The 16,049-nt window shown below is 52.8% G+C and overlaps 1 protein-coding gene across 1 annotated transcript in view; it reads right to left on the bottom strand.

Moving 5' to 3' along the window:
• Trappc12 (trafficking protein particle complex subunit 12) overlaps positions 1–16,049 on the bottom strand; it is a 67,779-nt gene that overhangs the window by 5,326 nt on the left and 46,404 nt on the right. The window contains exons 8-10 of the mRNA XM_006989790.4: positions 6,535–6,607; positions 4,744–4,817; positions 488–586 (exon numbers count right to left, since the gene is read on the bottom strand). Of these exons, the coding sequence (XP_006989852.1) occupies positions 488–586; positions 4,744–4,817; positions 6,535–6,607 (246 nt within the window). The remainder of the gene's footprint in view (positions 1–487; positions 587–4,743; positions 4,818–6,534; positions 6,608–16,049) is intronic.

Consider the following 16,049-nt stretch of genomic DNA (forward strand, 5'->3'; position numbering starts at 1 on the left):
GGAGTGTAGCAGTGATCGACTCCTGTGACATGTGCCTGTGTAGCTGGCTCTCTCTCCTCTTGCCATTAGCTGTCCTGCCCCTCCCACCTTCAGAGGCTCTCAAGAGACAGACACACAGGGCCCATACGCTGGGCAGCCTGCAATGGGAGATCACGACCCTGGAACTGACAGGAAGACGTGCCAAACGTTAGAGAGCCTTGCTGAGGGTGGCTGAGCCTCTGCAGGGGTTACTGCAGCCTCTGTGTCAGGGTGCACTTGGGTGTGCCCTCAACAGAGCAGCTGCAGGTTGGCAGACATCCCTAAGTGCAACAGGTCAGAACATCCAAAAGAATTATTGCAAAGGACACCTGAGTGGCCACGTTAATTTGAACTGAAGTATTTCATGAATCCCTATTTGTGTAGTTCTGAGGGACAGAACGTCCAGGCAACTCAGCTGGATTGCAGCTGCCATATCCAGCTTTCAGGCTGTCGGAAGTGTGGCTGGTACCTGGAGGAGGATGCGGCCAATGCCACTCAGCAGCTGTGGCTCCTGCTCCGGGTAGTACTTGGTAACTGCACGGTAAGCGTCTACGGCGAGCACATAGTCCTGTGGCAAGAGACCAAAAGCATGCCGTGAGCCAGCCAGCCAGCCAGCCAGCCAGACAGACACACACAGAGCTGAGGAGGCAGCGGGCCAGTGCGGAACCCCTCCCTCCCTCTGATGGTGGTGGGGCGAGGACTGAGTTCTGTGTGACGCACATCTTCCTGTCATCACAGGGGCTCTGGACCTAGCTTAGGCCTAAAGGCGCTTTTTGCTCCCACCTAAGCAGAAGTCAGAAGTCCCCACACTGGGTCCCTAGCTCTTTTCTGGCAGAGCTGTTGTAAGGACTTGTGGTTCTGTACCGTCCCATCCTGCAAACATAGAAGCCATACTTTGAAAGTGTCTCAAACATTTTCTGCACTAGATACTGAGGTGAAATATCTGTATGGAAACAGCCTCCCAATCAACTCTGCTGTGACCGTGAGGGCACGTGGATGTCACTGCTTCCTAGAATGCATGTGTAGCTCCTGCAAGCTTGGTGTCTGCACTCTGCAGAGCCTTTGTCTTCACGTGCTCCAGCTCTGTGTGCTTTCCTAGTGGTGGCCACACGCCAACCCTGCCTGCAGCCCCTCCTCGAGGCAAAGTCTGCCTACCACCCACTTAGCGTCCACCTCCACTTTTGGTCTACAGCAATAAAAGGTGTGAGAGTTGTTCTCAGAGGTTCGGGTGCTGCTCATCACAAGGTTCCGAGGGCAGCTCTTCCTGCATCCTCTGTAGCCGAGCACCTGAGCAAGCTTTGTGGCGTGAGCTGTGCCGAACACTTATTACCTCTTGGTTACAGCTCATGGTCACCAGCCCAGGGCCATCACTGCTAATTTTCTCCTAACCATAAAATTCGGGAAGGTATTTCATTTCTGTATTCTAAACTTTGTTTCCTCCAGACTGGGACTACAGTTACTGAGTTTGCTAATTGGGAGGTTAAAAGACAGACGATGAGTAAAATTCCAGTTTGGCAGGAAAAAAAAAAAAAAGACGACTCTCCAGTCTGGTACCTTCAAGTGCAGCTCGTTAAAACTAATTTTATTCAAGGCCTGATGCTCACAAGGAGCCAGAGCCCACATGCCTTGATTTTCTCTCCCACCACATCACTGCTGCCCGAGGCCAGGCTGCCTTACTTCTCACGTGCCAGCAGGTGCATGTGAGTGTGCGCAGGTGCATCTGTGTCCGTGTATCATGTGTGTCCACAGAGCAGGCTGTGACAGCACCTCACTCTGGAAGCCAGGGTTATGGCTGAGAGAACACGCTGTCTTGTGTTGCTTGTGGACCTGCTTTCAGGCCATTGTCCTGGGGTCTGGCTGCTCCACAGAGGGGCAGGAGAGTCATGGCCCCTAAGCTCCATCCTGCTGACCCTTACATTTAGTTTCAGTGAGCAAAAGCAGGCTGTGCTGAGTGTCGCTGGCTCCACGTCACAGTGCTGCACCTGATCAATGCTGTCATGACTTGTGCTCCATTTTGCTCTTGATGCCTCTGATAGACAGCTGTGGACAGGGCCAGGGCAGGAGCATGGAAGGGCCGTATGCCTGGGTAACAAGCCCTGCTCGGAGCCTAGGTTGTATGACTGGCGCTTGGAGTCAGAGGATCATGATACTGAGGATGGCCCGCCAGGAAAGAAACATGCTTAAACACACCTGAATATACCTGTTATAATTTTTTTTTAAAACTGTCTAGCTCTGTACAGCCTATAGTGACGTAGACCAGGCTGATCTTGATCTCTCAGAGATCCCCCTGCCTCTGCCTCCCAAGTGTTGGGATTAAAAAGGTGTGCAACACCATGTCCAGCTTTGATGGAATTTTACTGCTCTCCTGGGAGGCAGGGTAGACACACAGGCTTGGGAAAGTAGCAGCAGAGAAGGGATCAGCGGGCAGGTGCCAGAGGCATCAGTGTCTGCAGATGTCAACAAGCCTCGGTGGTTAGGGCGTGCCTGTTAGAGGACGGTTAGAGCGGTGCTGGGTACTTTGTAGCTGGTTACAATTTAGTGAAATCACTCATTCCTGGAACCTGCCGGGCCTCTTTAAAGGAATGAGGCCAACAACAGCGTCTTGGAGTGTCCAATCTACTCTTCTAGCCACGCCCCTTGAAAAGAAATAACAGACACCCCCACGTGTGCAGGCAGAAGCCCGACCTGTTAGCAATGGCCCCGCGGAGTGACAGCTAAACCGTAATAACGGCCTTTTGACACCAGAGGCTTCATGGAGTGAGTGTGACCTGAGCAAGGAGGAGGCAGCCTGTGTGCCGCAGGCATGGGGACATGGAGCTAGGGAGTGTCCAAGGGAGGCACACCACCAGGCAGGTTCACTCCAGTCATGTTTACGAACAGAGGGCTTTGTCTTGCAAGCAAGCGTCCCGGACACTGTACTGTGGGGTACTCAGAACTGGAACACATAACCAAATTTCTTATCATCTAAAAGCTGACTAACTGAGTCATCGTTAGCGGGCACACAGGTCCCAGCCATGCTCCCAGCCACTGCGGCAATGCTGGTTGTGCCCACTAGATGGCAGAAGAACACATATACTTGCATCCTCTTGCAACATTTCTTTCACTCTAACTCATTAAAATAAAAGATTAAACCCAACTTATAACTTGAATTACACCCATTGTGGAAGTATTTCTAAAATATGATAATCTGTCCTGTACTGAGTCTGGAGTGATAGGGTGACACAGTCAGATGTCTGTGCCGACGTTGGCGGTGGTTATCACTGCTGCAGGAAAACAAAGAAAAGCATTTTTGTTACACCATTTCCAAACAGAGCATCTCAGAAATGCAAGCGGCCGAGCGCCCGACATCAAAGCAGGGACCTCCTTCCCTGAGGACCTGCAGCTCGTGGCTGGGCAGCACCAAAGCTGCATGCCTAACAACACTTGGTGACCAAGAGACTTTCAGGTTGGGATGGATGCTCACTGCGGCTTCTAAGGTTGCCCCTGGGCACGGCAGTGCTGAGGGAGAGGCCTGCGTAGGGTGCAGTGGGGCCGGAGGAATCAGCCCTTCCCTGGCTAAAGGCTGCAGCACATACATGGGGAGACCACGGGGCGGGCTCTGCAATGATGTCATGGGGGTGGGGGGTGGGGGGTAGACCAGGAACGGCGTGGCCCTACAGACAACAGGCCCTATGCAAATGTGTTAGACACACAACTTCTGAAAACTGTAATGTGTTAAAAAGTAGGAAAAAGCTGTGAGGCCCGGGGCTGGGAGAGATTTTAGGACACCCATTCTTCCTGTATCAAGGTCACTTACCAGAGAATGAGCCTGGCCTGTCTGTCTACACCCAAAGTCACAATCACACACCTGCAGAGGTGCAGAGGATGCACCTCTCCTATAGCTGGGCGGTGGCCACACACTTTTCCCCTGCCAAACCAAGGACATGGTCCCGGGGAGAAGCACGCTCCTCCACTTGGTAACATGCCCACTGGCGGACGCTCAGTCAGCGCAGGATGACCTTGGCCATGGGAGGAGTGATGAGCTGTCTCACCACAGCTTGGAAGGTGTTAACGGCGCTGCTCCGGGCATCTGCCGCTGACAGACTCTGTGGCAGCTTCAGTGCCTGCAGCTGGCAGCAAGGCCGCCAGCTCTGTGGCAGGCCACCCGTGCCCGGGGCGGGAGGCAAGCCAGGCATGGGATGTACTGGGAATGAGAGGGAAGCCTGAAAACATGGCTGCCCAGGCTGCCAGGGCCCGGCGGGAGGAGACACTTGACTGATGGTGCGGCCGGGCTCCCTGGTCCACACTGGCTCCTCGGGTGGAAAGCCTGGGGTGACCTCCTCACAAGGGGGTCTGGTGGGAAAGCCTGCCTTCAGACGTCAAAACCATCAATCATTAAAAAAAAAAAATGACCCTCACACTAAAACCAGGAGAACAAAGGACACTTTTCTGGATGTAGTTCAGAGGAAAACGGGTGGAATGAGCAGTTTTAATTAGACCATTTAGACCTAGGCCTGCTCAATTAAATTCAGTAACATAAACCGTTTTCTGTGGAATTTCAAAATGACAAGTTTGGCCCCCAAGTGTGAGTAAACTCTACTGAGCAATCTCGGCCACGCTGAACACTGCTGAGGCCCGCGGCCCACTTCCTCGTCAGGCCTGTCGGAATGCACAGCACTTTCTTGCGGCCTCCCGCTGACAGTATCTTCTAGAACAAGGTGCTCTATAGCTCAGCTGCCCACGTACCTTCATCAGGAGCAGGCAGTTTGCCATGGAATACAGCACACGGCCCAGACGCGACCTCCACAGCTGAACAGAGGCTGCAGGAGAGAGAGGTGTGAGCACACACAAGCAAGCATGTTTGTGCAAGCTGGCAAGCGCTGCGCCCTATGTACTGATTTCAAAGTCCCCAACCCCCAGCCTAACCCCACTAGGTCTCACCCAGAATCTTTATTCACTGTATGCTGCACTGGAGACAAAAGACCATGTTCTCAGTGGGATGACCAGAGTGGGCTCTCAGGAGACCACCTGCACAGATGCAGGACAGACAGGAGACAAAGCAGTAGTTGGGAGCCCACTTCCACGCCAGAACCCTACACCTACGAGTGTGCCTGATGCAGACACAGAACATCTGCTGCCCAGGGTGGCAGCTGATCCATGCACACCCCCCCTGCTCATGTCCGGTGGCTATGGAGAGGTCAGGCAGGCCTTGGTGGCTGTTTTAGTCCCTGTGGCCTGGAACTGACCACTCCCCAGGCCTTTAGTCTCAGAAGGGAACAATGCTGGTCTGCCTTCTTCACAGGCTTTGGTGAGGGTGGACACTGGTAGTGACCACAGAAGTGCTACCTGAAAGGAGAGAAGCACTCCCACTTGCAAACAGGACAAGGCCAGTACCCGTGGCTGTCCAGGCAGCAGACAAGTGAACCGCACATCTCTGCTCACTTCTGATATCAGCCATCTGCTGGTTCAGAACCTTCACTGACCATTTCTTCTTTGGTTTTGGCTCTGAACTCACTGGGGTTGGGATGATCCCTTCACAGACATCTGATGTGAGTGGAGGGTGGACTGATGATTTCTGAGGTTGTCAGGAGTAAGGGCTGAGTTGGAGACTATACTGCTTGCATCAGCCAACAAACCCATGCCTCTGGGTTTTAGTCTAGTTACCAACAGGATATACCCATGTGAATGCACACACACAAACATCCCAAGTCACACACACATACACCACTTATCAATCACCCACACAGCACACATACACACCTGGCCCTTCAAACCCAGGGAGTCATAAACTTCCTCAAAGGAACTGGCTCCTTGCTAGTGTACTCAGCACACTGTAGCCAGAAACACTGCTATGGTAGAAATGTGTACACAAAGTTCACATATTGGGGATATAATCCCTAAAGCCACATGTTGATGGTATTTGAAGTGGGGGCCTTTGGGAGGGAGGACACTGGGAGCTTAGATGAGGTCCTGAGGCGAGGGCTCACCATGGCATTGGTGGTTTTATAAAAGAGCCATGTGATACTCACTTCCTGTGACAATACAGGAGACCCCACCACATGCCAGCACCAACTCATGGATGTCCCAGACTCCAGAACTGTGAGTCTAATACAACTCTCTTCTTTATAAATTAACCAGATTTGGGTATTTCATTATAGCAAAAGGAAACAGATGAGACACGACCTTCTCAGAGGCATGCTCATGCAGTCCACAGGTGATTTCCAAAAAAACATGAAAGATGAGAATGTTCACCACTAACAGTGCATGCCACAGCTCCCTCCCCCTCCTCACTGGGCTCCCTCCGGACGTGCACATCTGTCTAGGCAAATGAAAAGTCCCGAGGGCACCAATGGCTGGGTCGGGTCAATCTCAGAACCAATTTACATTTCTCATCATTGGGGTTAACCCCTGTTCTTCCTCTCATCTACCCAGGGTACAACTACCGCACAGCGGCAGGGGAGATGGGTGAAGAGTGAGAAGCATCTGTAGGGTTGAGCCTTGCACCCCTGAGAACGCGAACACAAGGGGAATGCTCACCTTGCCTGCTCTCCTGGGTGACGCTGCTCAGGCCGCCATCTTCAGCTAAGCCTTGCTCCAAGTTGGCCAGGATCTGCAGTCATTTCAAACGAGGTCAACAAACTGTGAGTGGATTTGTCCACGCTGTCATCGTATGTTCTAGACACAGCCACTTTCTCTGGTGAAAACCAGTCAGCTGAGGAACGCTCACATAGACGTGTCCTCTGTGCTGGGATGACTGCCAGTTAGTTACTTGGAGCTGGTGACAAGAGCAGGACCCCCCCCCCCTTTGGTGGAAGGTGGAGTTTAGGCTTATGAGACTCAAAGCCACTTTCAGACACTGAACACAGTGGGCGTTCAGTTTTTCTTTTCATGAAAAGCATCAGATGTGTTACAAGGGCGATTAACTTGTGTGGGAACAGCAGCTCCCTTCCTCCGGGGCACCCCTGGGCCTGTAGCTCGATCCCATCAAACGCTCATGTTGCCACTTTGCATAGTTTTTGTTGTTTTTCGAGGCAGGGTTTCTCTGTGTAGTCCTGGCTGTACTGGATCTCACTCTGTAGACCAGGCTGACCTCGAAATCACAGAGACCCGCCTGCCTTTGCCTCCTGAGTGCTGGGATTAAAGGCATGCGGCGCCGCCGCCGCCGCCGCCGCCGCCGCCGCCGCCGCCGCCGCCGCCGCCACCACCACCACCACCTGGCACACAGTTTTTATTGTTTGGTTAAAACCTTTCCATCATTTCTTCTGTTTTTGGGTTTTCCCAGAAAGAAAAGCCAGTATGGCCCCTGTGGCTTGGGGAGAGGGTTTATTATTGTTATTACTTTATTTATTTATTTATTATTATATCCTGAAAGGGCAGGATGAGAATGTGTGTTAAGAGTAAAGACTATGTGTGGGAGAAAAATGGGGAGAATGTTAGTGGAAAAGGTTCTCATGCACTGTCTGCTCTGTGGAAAAACCTCTCTCTCACCCTGCTAGGTGACATCACCCCAGTGGCTACCCTCCAGGAGGCGGCGGGCAGTGGAGGACACCACTGAGTGTCCTCTCTCCCCACGGACCTGTGCCACCCTGAGTGTTCTCCTTTGTAAAGTCAGAATTTGTACAACTAGAGAATAATTAGCTGTGGACTGTGACTTGAGATACACGTAGGATTCAAGACTGACCTTTGAGAAATTCAGGGGACAGGCATGGGGTTCAAGACTGTGACCTTGGAGAGAAGCAAGCCAGTTCAAACTAGATCAAATGACATTTCCCCCGCTAATTTGCTAATCATGAAGCCAGAAACTGACAGGGAATAAAGTCTTAAATCCCCTCAGGCTGGAGTGGAGGGAGCCTGGGAAGAAAGGGAGGGATAAGGGACAGCAGAGGGCACCAGCACTCAGGATTCAGTCTGAGAGCTCAGTGAATTAGGACAAAGGCTGGCATTTACATCTAGAAAAACCCATACACAGAAGGAAAGCGGACAGTTCTGTGGGTATGAGGGGTGTGGAGAGGTCTGTGTGCACAATTCCATGTTCTAGATCCCGTCTCAGATCTCTGTACTGGGCATTCAGGCCTGGGGGAAGGCTGTATCCCTGGATAGCTCACTTGGAAACATGGGGTGGGTGGAAACTGTCATTTCAGAGCAGCCGCAGCAGAGAGAACTGGGGACCAGGAGGGGCTTCCCACTGCAGTGTGTGGGGCAGCACACGGAAGCTATCAGCAGTGCGGGGGACCAGGAGGGGCTTCCCACTGCAGTGTGGGGGGCGGCACACGGAAGCTATCAGCAGTGCGGGTAGCAAAGGCAGAGCCAACAAGGACTCTGCCTGCTCTGACTCTCCTGGCCTTGTGACAGTCTGGGGAATCGTCTTTTCCAACACGCGCTGTGGCCCCAGTAGGCTCGCTGGTTAGTGCTCATGTCCCAAGCTGGTGGCCCTACTGTGAGGTTCTAGAAAGCTCAGGACGCAGGGCTTGGCTGGTGGAAGTGGGCACTGGGGAAAGGTCCTTGGGACCATCTGGTCCCCGGCCATTTATCTGTTACAAAGGGAACAGCTTGTGCCACACAATCTTCCTGTGATGCTTTGCTGAGGCACACGGGCCAAGTGACTAGTCTGGACTCTCTAAAACCATGAATCAAAACATTTTCCCTTAAGAGGTTCATGATGGGTGGTGGGCCACAGTACTTTTAGGAAAGGTAACCAGCACAGCATGCATGCATCTGCACCCAGCGGGAGGGACTGGAGCAGGCTGCAGCCTCTCTCTGCTCCTGTGAGGTGGGTGAGGGGTACTGTGAAAAGCTCCAGGGTCTGCAGTGTCCCAGGCCACTAAGGGGCTTGGATATCTGTGGGAAGGACAGCCATCTAAGGTTCTGACTTCAGACACGAGAAGGGTATGTTCAGTGCAGGTTTCTGACCCTCGGTGGCCATACCTGCACCATTTAGGAGACGTGGATATTGCAGGGAAAGGCTGAACTTGTGACTACGGTGTGGCTGCCACCCCCCACCCCCCCAACAGGCCTCTCTCACCTTGGACGTAAGAACCAGAGAACAAGTATCAATCAGACCCCTCCCACCCAGCAGGCACAATGCTATCGACTTGACCCAGGACTCCGAGAGGACGGCTGGCATTTCTATTGTATTTGATTGGATAAACCTGAAGGTGAAAGAGTCTCTTCCAGCTTTACCAAACTTAAATAAGGCGTACACTGTAGCCAGTGCCCACCTCGTCTGGGGGACAACAGGATCCACGGTTGTGCAGGCCCATTAGCCCCTTCACCCCGAAGCCTCGTCTTCCTCTGTCCTGGCCCTCCCACACCAGAACCACCCATGACTGGTGAGGACACTCTGGACGACACGGCCCAGTGGAAGCCGTGGGTGAGGTTCCGTCAAAGGTGCTGGCGAGGAACGCCACAGGAACCGGCTGTCTTCTAATCCAGGGCATGGCTCTCCAGGGATAGAAGCTACGGCCCCAGGTTAGGACAGCTTACTTTGTAATTAAAAAAAAGGGAGGGGGGCTTTATTCCCCCCTCTCAAAACAGGTCTCACAACATGGCCCGGGCTCGTTTTGAACTCATGGGTTCAAGTGTTCCTCCTTCCTTAGCCCCCAAGTAGTTAAGGCTTTGTTGCGTACCATACGCGGCTCAACTCTGTTCTGAGACAACACTTCATAAAGAGTTAATGGCTTATAAGACTCTGAGAGGGCAGAGTAGTCCCCAGCTGAGGCCCTGCTGGCACGTGGTCAGAACCCGGGGGACAGACCCAGGTGGTGCTCATAGGGGGTCCCTTGGGTGCCAAGTCCAGGGGATGGGGCAGTACAGCCCCGGGAGGGGTGGGTGGCCATGTGGGCAGGTCTGGGCTCCACCGTCCTTCAGAGATACAGCCTTGGGCCTGCAATCTGCCATTGTAGAGACAAGGAGCCTGAGGCTCAGGGGCCAGTGACAGACACCCGAGTACTCCCTGTTGACGGGAACCAAGAAAGCGGAGGACAGAGCTCCAGCCTGAGGACGGTGCCAAGACAGCCTAGCGCAGCTGGAGGACTAGGCTCAGAAAAGAGGTGTCACAGCCCTCTGTCTGCGGCTCAGTCCCCCGTTGGGGGCCGGCAAGAGAAAGCAGCCAGCAGGCCCAAGGGACAGCAGGCTGAGGTAACGCAGGCTGTCTCTACTGAGATCTCTGAGATTTTTGGATGGGTCACCTTGGGGACAGGAACATCATGTGGCTTTGAGAAGTGTAAGCGGTTAATCATCTGTAGGGACAGGTGAGGGAAAGACATTGGTGGACTGTGGATCTCAAAGTCCCCGTGAAAGATGAGGAGGGTCTGGGGCAGAGGAGACAGAGGGACAAGGCACAGCACAGGGCAGGGAGAGCACACGGGACCACTTACCATGTGAGGCAAAATGACAGCACGGGACAGTGACCTCACAGGACCAGGTACCACACGGCAGAGTGACCTGAGATTTAGTGATCATGTAAGACCACACACTGCACAGGGCAGAATGGCCATCAAGGACAGAGTGACCAGACAGGACGAGGTAACAAGGAGAATGTGGGTGTGTCCACGTGGGCGAATGGGGTGTCTGTGTGGAAAGGGTCGCACACGCCACTCTCAGCTCAGGAAGCTGTCTGTAAACCACAGGGAGTCACGCTCTACAGATGAACACTGTCGGTTCAGAACACAGACAGCTCCTCTTCCACCAGCCCTGCACGCCCTGTCAGAGCGAGGCACATCACAGCGGTGACTTTGGGCACAGGAGGACGCTGCTTCAAGGTTCAGGATGACTTAAGCTGATCATCTCTAATTCCTATTTCCTTATCTGGAAGCCCCAACACACTCTTCTCGCCTGCATTACAGACTACAGGGCACCATGGAGAGAATGTTACTTGTAGTGTTTTGTAAACTTTAAAAGTGCCAAGGGAAAATTAATTACACAAAGTTACAAGAAGAAATTAAAAAAAAAACTGCTCCACTGCCTCAGATTTTTCCTGTGGTCTTTTTTTTGCCTCTGTCCCTGCAACAAACAGGAAAGGTTTGGAGATGTGTGATCTGGGAGCAATGAGGTTAACGCTTGCTGACTGCTAAATAGAAAGTGGGTCTCTGGAACTTCTGGGAGCTTTCTCAGCAAGCTGTGCGAGATGCCGTGGAGGAAGGCGAGAGCTGTGGACTACACTGAGGCCCGTGGGGAGTGATTTCTCCAGACACCCGACCCCAGGCTTCTCCTGGAGTCATGAGCTCACACCAGGAACTGTCAGGGAGAAGAAGTGGAGGGCAGGGTTCCCCCTTAGCATGCCAGGGACCTATTCATCCTTAAGAACAGCAGATCCCAGACAACTTGCCAAGGTATAATACTTAAAACACAGAACACTTTCTCACTTCAGTGCACAGAATTCAAGGGCTGCACTTTGTGACTCTTAACAACCAGAAACAGGTGGAGGTGACGCTGGGACCTCCAAGACAGGTCATGCTCTGGGCTTCTTCCTTTCTGGCAGGGAGTCAGGTGCCAAATGAGGACATGCAAGCAAGGTGCGTGTGTGTGTGTGTGTGTGTGTGTGTGTGTGTGTGTGTGTGTGTGTGTATGGTGTGTGTATGGTGTGTGCGGGTGTGGTGTGTGCGGGTGTGGTGTGTGTGTGCATGTGTGCGTGTGTGTGTGTGTGTGTGTATGGTGTGTGTGTGTGTGTGCGCGTGTGTGGTATGTGCGTGTGGTGTGTGCGTGTGTGGTGTGTGCAGGTGTGGTGTGTGCAGGTATGGTGTGTGTGTGTGGTGTGTGTATGCGTTTGCGTGCTCGCTCTTATGAACAAACAGCAACACCTGACAGCGAGGGAGCCACCTGTGGCCCGCTCCAGGCGCAGTGGAGCCATCCATCACACCTGGAACGAGAACCGCCCTGGAGGTGGTCCAGACAGGAAACCTGTGGGTTCGGTGACCTCACCAGGCTGTTACTGCCTTGCAGACCAGGAGGAAATGGAGTGACATTCCCCGTTCTGACGGACTAGAGTCACCACCAACAGATCCCCTGGATGAACTTGAGACAAAGGACTGAAAGTCCCCCTGCAGCAGGGGATGGTTTTGGTGTCAATCTAAAGCCATACATGGTGAATCCGGAGACTCTGGCCCCAGGCGATACCACGTGGACCGCAGCCAAAGACCACACAGGCTGCTGCTATGGAATCACGTGCTTGCCCTGGCTTCTCTGTGCTGCTAACACTGGGGCCACTTTGAAGACAGACTTAGGCCATGGGCTCTGCTCGTCCTGGTGTGGCCACCGGGTTAAAGAAGGCTCCTTTTCTGATTTTATCACTGGTCTCTTTAAGCAGCTTCCCAAGATGGAATCCCTGCCCTAAATCCATTATCACAATCACTGTGAAAAACAAGAGTGGGAGTCTTCTAAAAAACCTGAAAACAGAGGCTGGAGAGATGGCTCAGAGGATAAGAGCACTGCTTGTTCTTCCAGAGGTCCTGAGTTCAATTCCCAGCACCCACATGGTGGCTCACAACCATCTGTAATGAGATCTGGTGCCCTCTTCGGGTCTGCGGGTGTACATGCACACAGAACACTGTATACATAAAATAAATAAATCTTTAAACAAACAAACAAAACCTGACAACAGAACCGCCAGGCTGAACAGCGTGGACGGCAATGTCCAGAATGACAAGCTTGTTTTGAAGGGGTGGCTTCCGGGGGACTTGCCTGTCTCCTCCACCTTTCCCCTCATTTCACTTCCTTTGACCTCCCCACCACATCCGTTCTCTCCTCATTTACCGACTCTGTAAGGCCCTGTTCCCCTTAGTTCACAGGAACCAACTCACAGAGAAGCAACTGTCTTGACCTGAGGAGCAAACACAGACGCCGGCTTCAGATCAAGATCCAGGAGACCGTTTAGGAGGAAAAGGCCTCTGGAGAGACCCCCGCCCCCCAGCCTGGGCACTTGCAGCCCAGACCCATCTCCCTTACGGCCCTTCCTACCCGCTGACAGATCTGAAGAGTCTCTGGCCTCCTTCAGGGCTGACCTTGAATCGGCTCGTTCCCTTGAAGTTTCCGTCTCCTTCATTTTCGGTAGAGTGGTAATGAATGACAATTCCACAGCCAAAGGGGATGGAACCTGTCTGCCCCACAGGCACCACATTCCTACAGCTCCGCCCACCCACAGACAGAGCGGGCAGAGGACACGTGGCGTCTTCACACAGCTGAGTGGTGTTCAGGGAGAATGGAATTCTGTCTCCCGCAGCAACATCGACGGAACGGGAGGGCAGCATGGCCTGTTGACTCCCCAGGTGGAAGCCAGAGACAGAGCTGAGTGTGCGGGTGTCAGAGGTGGGCGAAGGGCTGGTAACGGAGGTGACATCTGCATGCATGGAGATACAGTGCCCTAACCCATCAACAGGTGCAATTAACCCACTAATCAAAAATGAAAGAAAGTGCTTTGAGCCATAGAGTAATCTGCTAGGCGGCAGCTGATCACAAACGTGCAGCTGAGTCAAGGTTACCTTGCACAGATTTCAATTTAGGGCTTCCTCCCAGGAGGAGCAGTGAGCTGAGACACTGTGGAATTTCAGTTCATTCAATCGGCACATCCTAAAATGTATCCCTCGCTGGGTGTCTCACGAGCTCACCACTGCAATCAACTTCAGTCACGGGAAGAGGAACTCGGAACTGAGTGGGCAAGCATTAGGAGGAAGCTGTCTCTCTGATGAGGAGGCCACTAAAGCACAGGGGTTCTTCCAGATGCCCTGGACACAGCCTGGATCTTGGTGACACTCCATGCCCACAATGCAGACCACTATCCCTACACACCCACAGCACAGGAAAGCTGTGTGTCCCAGGGGAAATGATGCCTGGAATGACTCTGGCACACTGCTGGAATCTGTTTACAGCTACTACCACCTGCCTGCCACAGGACTTAAAAAGGCAACCCGCAACTTCTATATACTGAATGGACCCAGGTCCCTGCTTTGAGTTTTACAGTTACCTGAGGAGGGGGCTCAGCAGGTGTCTACACTTGCTACATACACCTCGGTTCTGACTAACAGGGAGGCCTTCCTGCCTTCACCATCCGGCCTTTGGGATGTAGGCTTCCTGCAGGGAAGAGGGGTCTCAGGGTGTTCCTGGGCACCTGAATTACACATGGAGCATCCACTGCTCCAGCACCGCGTGGTTACTAGTCCAGGCCACCAGCCGCATCGCCCAGCACAGCAGGCCAGGGCTGGTCAGGATGGACAGCTGGATGTTCCCACCCGGTCAGTGCGACTCCAAAGCGCTCTCACAATCGATGAACCTTTACATCTGAACAGAAGAGGAGGGGTGCTTTCCTTCCCGCTCACATCAGACTGAGGGAATGTTTGTGCTGGGAAAAGGAAGGCACAGGGGCTCAATGGAGGACATTTTCCTAGCCGGAAAGCCTGTGCGTCCCCTTTCAGTCTCGGGGGCCCAGGCTTGGTGCACCAAGATTCCATCCTGGTGTGGCAGTGCCCAGTGGCTTTATTGTCCATGTCCTGGGGTTTGTAATAGTGCCATTCAGAGGTTTCTGAACTACATTTCTGTTGTTGATTGTGTTTTAGCTCTTTTGGAGGGCCCACTACCCAGCTTCCAAATAAATCACACATGGAGACTTATTCTCAATTATGAATTCCCAGCCTTAGCTTGGCTTATTTCTAACTAGCTTTTCTTACCTTATCCGGTCTCTCTTTTGTCTCTGGACTTTGTCCGTTCTCTTACTTCTGTAAAACTTACTCTTATTCTGGGGCTTGCTGTGTAGCTGGGTGGCTGGCCCCTGATTCCTCCTCCTTCCCTGGCTCCTTGTTCCTTCACACCTCCATCTCTTTTCTTCTCCTTCCAGATTTCTCCTTCTATATATTCTTGCTGCCTGCCAGCCCCACCTATCTCTCTCTCTCCTGCCTTGCTATTGGCCGTTCAGCTCTTTATTAGATCAGTCAGGTGTTTTAGACAGGCACAGTAACACAGCCTCAGAGAGTTAAACAAATGCAACATAAACAAAAGTAACACATCTTAAAATAATACCCCACAACACATTTCTACTGTGAGCCCCATCAGGGCATCCATCCTGCAAACCCACTCGTAGGGAGGCACAGAATGGGGGTGGGGGTGGGGTGCTGAGTGTGAGCCTAGAGGGCAGGGAGTGTGCCTGCAGCCCGGATGGATGAAGCAGTCCTCACTCTCTCTACTTGCTGTGTGTCCCATCTTCTCTGACTGACTCACAGTTAATTTGCTCTCTGCAGGAGCGGTGGAAAGTGGAGCAAGAAAAGCATCTGTAGCAGGCAGACGCCACCAGGGTGCTGACAGCGGCGGCGGTGGCGGGCCTGCCTGAGCCCCACAGTGAGAGGACAGTGGTGGCTGTTGTCCTGCATTTCTAACTTTGTCTGCTGCAAAGCAGCAAACCCAAGTGCGCCCATCTGTCAGAAACCCCTTTTAGCAAAAGCACCAACCCTGCCTGGAACAGAGCTCTCACGCTGTCTCGTCAGCCGTCAGTAGAGGAGCGGGCCACACTCACATCCCACGCGATTCTTTTTCAGGGTGCAGGAGACAGGGCCTCATCTGCTGCTCACTCCAGCTGCAGCTAAGGAAGCCTATCCACCTGGCGCCCCAAAGCCAAATCTACCTGGGATTTCGGGGCGGGGGTGGTTCATCTGTATTGGCAAATGAAATTAATCTCAAGCTAATTAGACCTTACTGTTTATGGATTACACCTATTTATGCAAATGGCTCTTAGGAAAGTCTATGGAGTGGGCTCTTTCCCAACTGGCTTGCAAAGCTCTGGTGAGACCCGGAGGCGCCAACAGCCTGCAGAACCAGAGAGAGAGGTGTAGAAAGCAGAAGACAGGCATCTGCAGACAGTGACAGCCACGGACTTTGGAGTCACGGCAGCAGGGCACACTTGATTCCATTTAAACCGAACATGCAAATTCACCAAACGACTCAAAGACAAAAGTTACAACCAACACCGGACTCCTCTGTGGAAAGTAAGCGACACCCTGATAAAACAGGTTGCCACATAAGAACATGGCCCTGACAGGTACACTGAACACACACAGACTGTCCATTCCCCT

This window comes from Peromyscus maniculatus, chromosome 22 (assembly GCF_049852395.1).
Source record: "Peromyscus maniculatus bairdii isolate BWxNUB_F1_BW_parent chromosome 22, HU_Pman_BW_mat_3.1, whole genome shotgun sequence".
Classification (NCBI taxonomy): Eukaryota; Metazoa; Chordata; class Mammalia; order Rodentia; family Cricetidae; genus Peromyscus; species Peromyscus maniculatus.